This window comes from Diadema antillarum, unplaced genomic scaffold, assembly GCF_040938485.1.
Source record: "Diadema antillarum isolate AM-2024a unplaced genomic scaffold, OU_Dant_1.0 seq00000145_RagTag, whole genome shotgun sequence".
Classification (NCBI taxonomy): Eukaryota; Metazoa; Echinodermata; class Echinoidea; order Diadematoida; family Diadematidae; genus Diadema; species Diadema antillarum.
Genome location: NW_027271220.1, coordinates 205266 through 214473, shown reverse-complemented (window position 1 = coordinate 214473; position 9208 = coordinate 205266). Strand labels below are relative to the sequence as shown.

Here is a 9208-nt window from a genome sequence, read left to right as displayed (position 1 = left end):
AACAGCATTTGCCCTCAAACTGAAATCTCACATGCGTAAGGTTACATAGTAACACTGGCATTATGTCTGCATTGCTCCTTTGCAGATAGTAAAGCAGAAGGTCATAAGTGACATATATATTCTGGAATGAATTTTGACAATCATAATTAAAAGACTGTATAAAATATGTCCACAGTGATTTAATTCCCTCATTCAAAATTTGGTACATGTAAAATTTGCAAGATTCAGGAAACACCTTAAAAATGAGTACATTTACAAAATTGAATATGAGAATATGAAAAATTTAATAAGTTAATTTATCCTCAGCTCCTGCTAAAATATGACCACGTCACATGTTACAGATTCCCATACAACACACACATATGTGAGGATTTCTAAAAGTACCATTACATGCAGATGAAGCATGTTCACTATTCATTCTTATCATTTGAATAGGATCTGAATATTTTTCGATAATGATGCATCAGCGAAGTTCAGTTGTAAACAACCACACAATTTGAGCCATTTGCATTCGTATAATCCCAGAGTAGGACACAGAAAAAAAAAAAGAGAAGAAGATATCAGAATAATCTACATGCTCACTGTCTTGATTACTGGGTTTAAAATATGGTTTAAATGTGAACGCCAGTTCATACTATACATACTTTTGCGATACAGCAATGCAGGACAGTCATAAGAGTTAGCAATGGAATAGTAATGGTATTAGGTGCCTCGGAATAATCTATTACCAGTTTATTAGACTTCGAGCTTTCTCCCTCACACTCGAAAAGGATACCATGCCAAGCACAATGTCCTCTCACAATACTCAACACACAAAGTCTTTACTTTAAGTGTACATGTCTGGCACTGCACTAGCAGCATAGCGTTCCACTGATGGAATTATATGCAGCTCAAAGAGAGTTCATTTGCATAAATATTAGTGAAAAACACCGACATGACGCGCCATATTACAGCTGAGGCTGTCAGTATATCATAAAGTATTCCTCGCACGTACCGATTGACTATTCATGTATGATCATAAGGCATATGGAAATACTAGTGAAATTTCTGTCTTGACCATTGTGATATTACAAAGATAAGAGGCTGAAATTGAGAAAAAACGTATCTAGAAATATTGCAGGAGCTTGAATACAGACGCTAACAAATCATTCTTTAAAAACGCTGCAAAACGTAATCACTGTGCGTGTATAAAAAACAAATACAAAATATGTATCAACATCACGTTCACTGGGACTTCTTGACTCTAAGATGTCTGCCCGGCTGACGGCATTTCACCTGTCTGAGCAATCACACTGAATCAATTAACTATCTGAGAACTTTCTTAAAACAAAGCTCAATACAAAACAAAAACACACCTTTGTCATTGCACCACATGGACCTTTTAAGTGATCCCTTAAGATGTTGGAATTACAACACCAGAGGGCAGTATTCCCTACATACACACACAAACATCCAATGCAAAGCAGTTACATGTACAGATGTACCTCCAAACTGTCAGCTTTGTTTTTCTTTCAAAAGCCATGAGGAAGCATACGCTCGTATGTATGCATCTTGGAGGTTTAACAACTGACAGCTAAAATGGACACCTTATCCCTCTCAACGTCACAGCCTGCTATAGAGACTGTTTGGTATACCAAATGAAGATTAAACTAGTCTGAGAGTATACTTGGGCAGGCGTCTATGGGAAATGCGGGCTGTGGCAAAACCAGCTCATCCTCAGTGGGTTTAAAATGACTGATACCAGTCCATGAACTCTTGTGAGTCTTTTGATGCTTTGAACAAATCACAGCATTTGAATAAGGCTCATGTTTTGCCATGTAAAATATGGCTCAAAATAATTTCCACTGTAGAGATATCTGGGGGCTTGAAACCACGAATGACACATTATACATGGTAGCGTTAAATTCAGTCTTGTCGCAACACTGGGTCACGCACTGCCTCAACCACATTTTGCAACACCGTCCTGGTATTGCTACATGCATCGGTATGCATCTCACATACAGAATTACTTGAGAAATGTTTACGTTACAGCCAGAGAAATGAATAGTGTAAGAGCCTAGGTTTCAGTACGCCGTTTCTTTACTGAAGGCATTTCCATAACCGTACCTAAATATCCGCTTTCCATTCAAACTATCTGTGTTCCCTGCCTTGCTCAGAAAGACATCAAAAGAAATGAAAGGCAATGCAATCAGTCATTAATCTTGGGACATCTCACGGACATTGAAACCTGATTGTTATTTGGACAATGGCACCAGTTTATCCTGTAATACAATGACAAAGACTAGTCAGCCAACAATGTATTTAAAGTCTTTGTCCATGTTTCCCTTAAAAAAAAGAAAAAGATTGCTCAATATTTCATTGATACATTGGAACTGTGCAAATAATGCATGGCAGAAAGTGAAAGTGGAATTAACGGTCAGATTTTTTCTTTTTGTTTCTTTTTCAATAAAGTTGTCTGGCACAAGTCTGTGAAAACCACTCTCATTAACGGTAATGAGATATCTGATACAACTCATGTGTCCGCCAGTAATTGAAATGCATCGTTTTGTCCTGCAGTATATTACTTCCTTGTTTTTCTTCAATATCGGTTGTAGGATTCTAAACTCTCTGTGCCAAACAATTTAGAAGTGTCTCAGTTTGTGTGAAAGTGCCCTAGACCAATATTAAAGATGAGATCATTTTGATGTGGATGTAAACAAGGTCATGTAAACCAGCGTTGATTTACATCTTACTTGCACGGTATAAACTGGGCCATGTGGGAAGTAGAGCTTGGAAAAAAGTAAGCAGGCTTATGACTCTGCCTACAGATTCACTTTCATACACGACAGCATCTCCGCACTCGTGATAACGCTAATGTTAATTTTAATCTAATACACTTTTGTAGTTACATTCACACTGCTTTCAATAAGTATTGATAATAACAAACATGTGACATGGCAAGTTTGAAAAGAAGAAATTTTTCTAATCTGGGTGTCAGTCGATACTTCAGGCAGTGTACCCCACAAAGTGCAGTAGTGTAACATGTAGACTCAGTCCATTTCTGTCCTTGATATCACTGTACATGGTTGGAGACTGCTGAATTTGTTCTGACTTGGAAATAACTCCAAAGGCGGATACATAATTTAGAATCGATAGTTGACTGACATGATTGGATTGGTGATAGACTTTTTGAAATACCGCATCACACGACACTTTTCGGCACTGTTAAATTTGGCGTGCTGTGCAATATACCCATTCAGGTTGGTTTTATCCACAGGAAGCCAATCAGATTCCTCGCTCACATATTGATCAATAGCATGTGAATACAGCAAATGATTGTTACAGAGGGGAAAACACATCTAGATATCATTTCATAAAGCATTTCTTTCAATGCTTTTGCATCTCATCACAAGCAGAATTATATTTTGAAGTTTAAATATGCTCAACAACACCATTAGCCCAAGGTTTACATGGAAAGATCTTGTTTGGGTTTTTAAAAAAGAGTGGAATGCAGAACTTAAAGTTTTGTCATAGCTTAAAGTCTTGATAATCATATCCTACAACTGCTCACCTAGCCTACTAAGGGGATGTTGCAGACCTTGACAAAATGGGCATTGATGCTATCCAGGCAGAACTACACTTACACAAGAGGCCTGTCTTTCACAACTACTCTGTCATGAAATTCTGTATTCTGGGTCTTTACATTTGGGGAGGAACAAAGGTGTACTTTGAAGTTTGGAATTTGCTGAAATTCTTGAGGATCTTTAGCTGCTTCTCTTAGGCTTTAACAAGAAGGAGTTCATCAAGGGTATAGCATATAGCAAATAATTCAAGCCATATGTGATGAAGAAAGCCCATGAGTGCAGCTAAATGCGGAAAACAAGACTCATGTCTTCCACTGTCTCACACTTGTGGAGTGATAGAGTGGGATGATGCCTCTCAGAGTAAACTTATTACTGAATACTGGTAATCATCAAACAACATTTATACATCGTACACGATTCATTTCGAGGTTAGATATGATAATAAATATAAAAGGTCTCCAACCCAAAATGTTTATACATTGACAGCTAGGCAATTATTTTCTCTCTCTCCCTCTCGCTCACTCTCTCTCACTGACATGCATGAATGCAATTGTTCCGTTATTGCAGAATCTGACAACAGTTGAGATCATTTCACATTGACCACTTGTCTCGCTGGTAGACAGCCCCAATCCTCGGTGATACAAAAGGTCCCATGGAAGCCAAACACAAGTGCAGAAGCCGCTGTCATCCTCTCCTTACATACGACAAGAAATGTTCAACTACGCGTGTTTCCGACGTAGAACTCTTGCTATTATAAAGGTTGCTTGCTCCAATACATGGCTCTTGAATTATTACGACTGTTGTTGCTCGTTGTTGAAAAGTTCGGCGACATGATCTGTGACTAAAAAAAAAAGGAAAGAATATCACGATGATCACGCGTCTGGAAGGATGACTATTTTGTCATCTTCGTTGGGGGAGGGTGCTACAGTCTGGAGTGGTCCAGTACAGTTTGGCACATGCGCTTGTACTCCCACGTGTCGCCCTTGAGCCGCTTCCGTCGGATGCCGACCATGTCCATCTGGGGCAATCGACACACCTCCATGTCGAAGGAGAGTATGGTCTTTCCCTTGGAGTCTTGCTTCTTGCATCGCAGTGTGTAGCTGTGGAGGACAAAAAATAAAAATATACACGAATTAATGGTCGATGTCATTGATAATGATATGAATGATGATGATGATGATGATGATGATGATAATGATTATGATGATGATGATAATGATAATGATAATAATGCTTATTACTTTTACGCTGTACTGATTCTATTACCTACATGGTATTTATATTGATACTCATTCAATTAAATTAAATTCAAATTTTATTTCATACTAGTGTTAACACTATCGATATCAATAAAAATAAAAATACAAATAATGACAATAACAACAACAACAACAACAGTAATAATGATAATAACACTAACGATGAAATGAACACTAGCTTAAAACAAAGAGTTTGGGCTTTCTTCATATTTTTTTGTTTGTTGTTGTTTCGTTTGCATGTGCCATCTGGCCTGTATATTTTTTTGAATGTTACATATTTTCCCTTGCTTACTTGCGGGGGGCCCATGAAAACCAAACCCTCATGTCCACATCAGGACTGCCTTCTGTGGGGCCAGCTCGGTTCTCTTGGCCAAAACACTCACCCTTTCTGCTTGTAGGAATCTATGTTGCTGTACATGACTCCCTCTTTTAACCGCTCCAGCACGACGTCGGCCGGGAGCGTTGATGTCGTCGCTACGTTGTACAGCGCCTGGAAAGCGAGAGAGAGAGAAAGTTTGAGAGTTTTTTTTTTTCTTTTTTTTTTTTCAAATGTCTTCACGGGATCAGCAACTGAAGAGTTCCTTTCCAAATGAAACATTTCCACAGCTCATCATCAGGCAATAAGTGGGTCATCTGCACAGCTACACAGCAAGGAAAGCTAGCTAACCTGGCCTTACTCTGGGTTCAAAGTGCAGTCAAGCATGCACATGGGTTTCTAACTGCAGCTGGATTTAATATCTTCTGGAACAAAACTCATTTTTCATTGCCTGATTTCACCTTTTTCTCACAAGAAATTCAGCACTCCGAAGAGTTTACTGTTTGGGACTACTGGATATGAATACATATTTTGCAAATAAAAAAGACCAATGTGATGAAAAATGGATCTAGCACCTTGTGGAAAGGAATTCTTTCAATTGTGAGGGGAAAATTGCAGGGCCAGAGGTCAATTTATTTATTGGCATCACAAACACTCAACACACCTACAGCATCAGTCCAATCCTGGTAGTGGATGACAAGAAAGTGGCTGATTTTTCTTGTGTTCTGATGAGAAATATCACATCCAGCAGGCCTTGTTCAAGCAATAGTGTGAAAGGCAATTATACTCTCCCCGCACTGTTTGATTATGATAAAGAATGGGATGAATATACTGGATGGTCGGATTATCATCCCTCCCGATGAAGTAATTGAAAGAAGATTCACATCGAGCAACTCAGGGTTTTCTGCGCTAGGGCGTGCATCTTTTTGTGCACAAACGATACGGGAAAAAAAAGTAAACATACACAAAAAAGTTGCATGTTAAAGCCGGAAGGTAGTCAGAAATCCCAATCGAGCACTTACCTTCACTTTCCTCGGTTCGTCGATGCCCGCGATGGAGCGTTTCCTTGGCGACAGGAGGTCCATCATCTTGTCGATGCCCTTCTCGAAGCTGCCGAAGATCTTCTTGGCCGAGCTGCTCAGGCCGGTCTTCTTCATCTCCCCGTCTTCGATCATGATTCGATCCAGAGAATCCTCCATGGATACGGCTCTGTCACGGACACAGACACGGAAATAAATTGTTTTTCTCATGATTTTTTTCATTTTTTCATTCAGTTTTCATTTTCGCAAATTTTGCGAGTCAGGTGCTATTCACGAATGTAGAGACACATGAAAATATTGACTCTGATCCCGACATGAATGTAGAGTTTACGAATACATTTTCTCCATGCAATACTGTACTCCACGATCGCGAATTTAACCACTCACGAAGTTGTCGGGAAGTTGCAATTTGCCTATAATCAGACTCACTTAATATATGGCCTTTGCAGTAATGTATGTACCACATTATATTCCGCAAGTTTGATACAATGTATTTCACAAGTTGGGACTTGAAAGACAATTTTTGCGAGTGATCAAATTGCACTCGAGATCCACACTGACGGAATTGAGAAAGAACTCTCGTCTCACTTTTGTGAGTAACATTGCTCTGTGGGATGACTTTAACAGATATTGATACATTTGAATTTGTGATTTTGATATTTCAAACTGAGATCTTTACCATGATGTTGCCACTGGAAGTGGAGGATTGGAAAAAACAATAATAAAGGTCTGGAATGTCCACTGACTGTAAAGAGTTACTGACAACTCACTTTTTGATATCAAAGGCACCACTTCCGCCAGCATTGTCTACTGACAGTCGATTGAGTTCGCCATCCATGGACCGCGAGGGAGTTACGACAGGAGGTAGCGATAACGTGGGCACCACTGGCTGCTTGGCGCTGGCCACTGCCCTGTCCTTCTGGGAGAGTTTCTCCTTGGCATCGCTCTTGCTCCGCTTCCGTACCGGCGTCTTGAGCGGGATGCCAACAGGCTTGACGAAGCCGTCACTGTCCAGACGGTTCTCCTTCCCGCTGCCGAGCGGCGTGGACATCATGTACGCGTCCTCGTCACCCAGGCCGCCGCCGCCGCCGTACGTGCCCTCAAAGTGGTGGCTGACGGGCCGGTCGCGCGCCCCGGTTGGCGGAACCCCGCGTCCGCCGCCTGTCTGCCGAGTGCCGCCTCTCCGAGGACACCCGCCGGTGCGGCGAGGAGATGACGTACGACTCTTCATCCTCGAGGCCATCCTCCATGGAGCTGAACATGTACGGGGAGCTGGTGGGCGGTTCCAGGTTGTCGTGGTGATTGTGAAGAGGCTGGTAGTGCTGATTTATCCTTATTGCACCGTCGGTATCATTCTGTAAACCAGAAATGGAATGACAGCGTTATGGGAAATGCTTTTCATTCTTCCTGTCCTTGATTACAAAGGTGTTTTTTTTTTTTTTTTTATATAGCATACCCATGAAACCCTAAAATTCAGTGAATAGAAATAACTGGGAGAAAATAATTAAAAAATAGGAATTTTCACTTATCTCCCATACATCTCTATCTGCTGGTAATGACAAAATCGGATCACAAGCTTGAATGAAGCTTTTTCTTTCCTGAAAAATAGGAATGTTCCTATTACATGGGAATGGTTGGCAGGTATGGTATAATACCTAATACAAATGATCTCGAAAATGCAAATGGATCCAAAACACATATGAAATGGATGGAGTATTCAATAATTAACTTCACAACCTTGCACTAGGTGGAATGGTCGATAGTTTGGGTTGTCATGAAGTAACATCCACGACTTTTACAGACATACATTGTATATGAGAACTTCAACTTTGTGAAGCAAGGGGCAGAGTGCGACCTTTCAAGGACTCAAGAGGGCAGCATGACATTTATATCTTAAACACCTCACCTTTTCTGACAGAGGCTTGGTATGTATGGGCAGCCTCACCGTCTTCCCCCTGTACTTGTTGGCCAAGAGAATGAAGTACGTAGCCGTCAGCTGGTCGTACCGCCACTGGAAGATTGGAAGAAATCCAGGATTTAAATAGACAGAGACTTCTCGTTAATTTCTCGTTGAAAATCATAATTCACAATTTCGATCTACTGGAATGTATCCACTGAATAAAACTTTGGTTGAGGAAAACAAAAAAGAAGAAGAGACATGACTCTACCAGATACCTGTAAGGAATGTTGTGATGATAAATAATGTGCCGCTCTCCCCAGTTAGGGATAGAATATGAATATGCCATCGTCAAGTGTGTTTGAATATTCACCTTCGTTTAGTGTGCTGCAGTTGAACTACGAATGCATCAGCTCTGGTAAAGTGTATTCAGCTGAAAGCAATGTACATTTCTTCTTCTGTGATATTGGAAATTTTTTTACTCGTGATGAATGTTGAGACACCTTTTCAAAACATTTACCACTGTTCTGCATTTGCCGCTGTAAAGGTCGCATCTGCGTATAGGCCGCATCCTAACTACAGCACCCAATTCAGGACAAAAAAAAAAAGAAAAAAAAGAAAAAAGGGAAGAAGAATGGGTGCAACTACGAAGCGGAATATTAATATCAATGGTGCCTTTATTTTGTATCGCTTGGATCACTGAGAAATACAATTAAAAGTGTCCAAAATTAGCTTCCCTTTTGATGTGTTGTTAATACTCATCATCTAAACTGAAGTGTTCATTAGTCTGTTGTTGTAGTTGGGACTATTTCTTCAAGACTTGGTGGGGGGGGGGGAGGGGGAGGAAGGGTGGGGGACAAAATTGGTTACTTGGGCTGCTCTAAGTGCAGTGACAGATGACATACAGAGCGCAATCATGACACAAACCTGTTTCAGTTGTGAGGTCACTTCCTTCTTTGACTTCCCATAATGCATTGCCATTTCGGTGACACAATCGACATTCAGCTGGTTCTTCTGTGGAGAGAGGCAGGCAGAAATGGAGGGAAAAATCAACAAACAAAACTCGACAGGACGTTGCAAATGCCGTAGGAAATCCATCATCATTTGCACATATTTGTACCAGTCTCGCTTAT

The 9208-nt window shown here is 40.5% G+C and overlaps 1 protein-coding gene across 1 annotated transcript in view; it reads right to left on the bottom strand.

Moving 5' to 3' along the window:
- Positions 1–4025: 4025 nt before the first annotated feature.
- The window catches only part of LOC139727710 (maternal embryonic leucine zipper kinase-like), a 41777-nt gene continuing 36594 nt past the window's right edge, over positions 4026–9208 (bottom strand). The window contains 7 exon segments of the mRNA XM_071638689.1: positions 4026–4663; positions 5206–5312; positions 6161–6347; positions 6949–7313; positions 7315–7533; positions 8085–8189; positions 9003–9089. Coding sequence (XP_071494790.1) covers positions 4486–4663; positions 5206–5312; positions 6161–6347; positions 6949–7313; positions 7315–7533; positions 8085–8189; positions 9003–9089 — 1248 coding nt within the window. The 3' untranslated portion in view covers positions 4026–4485.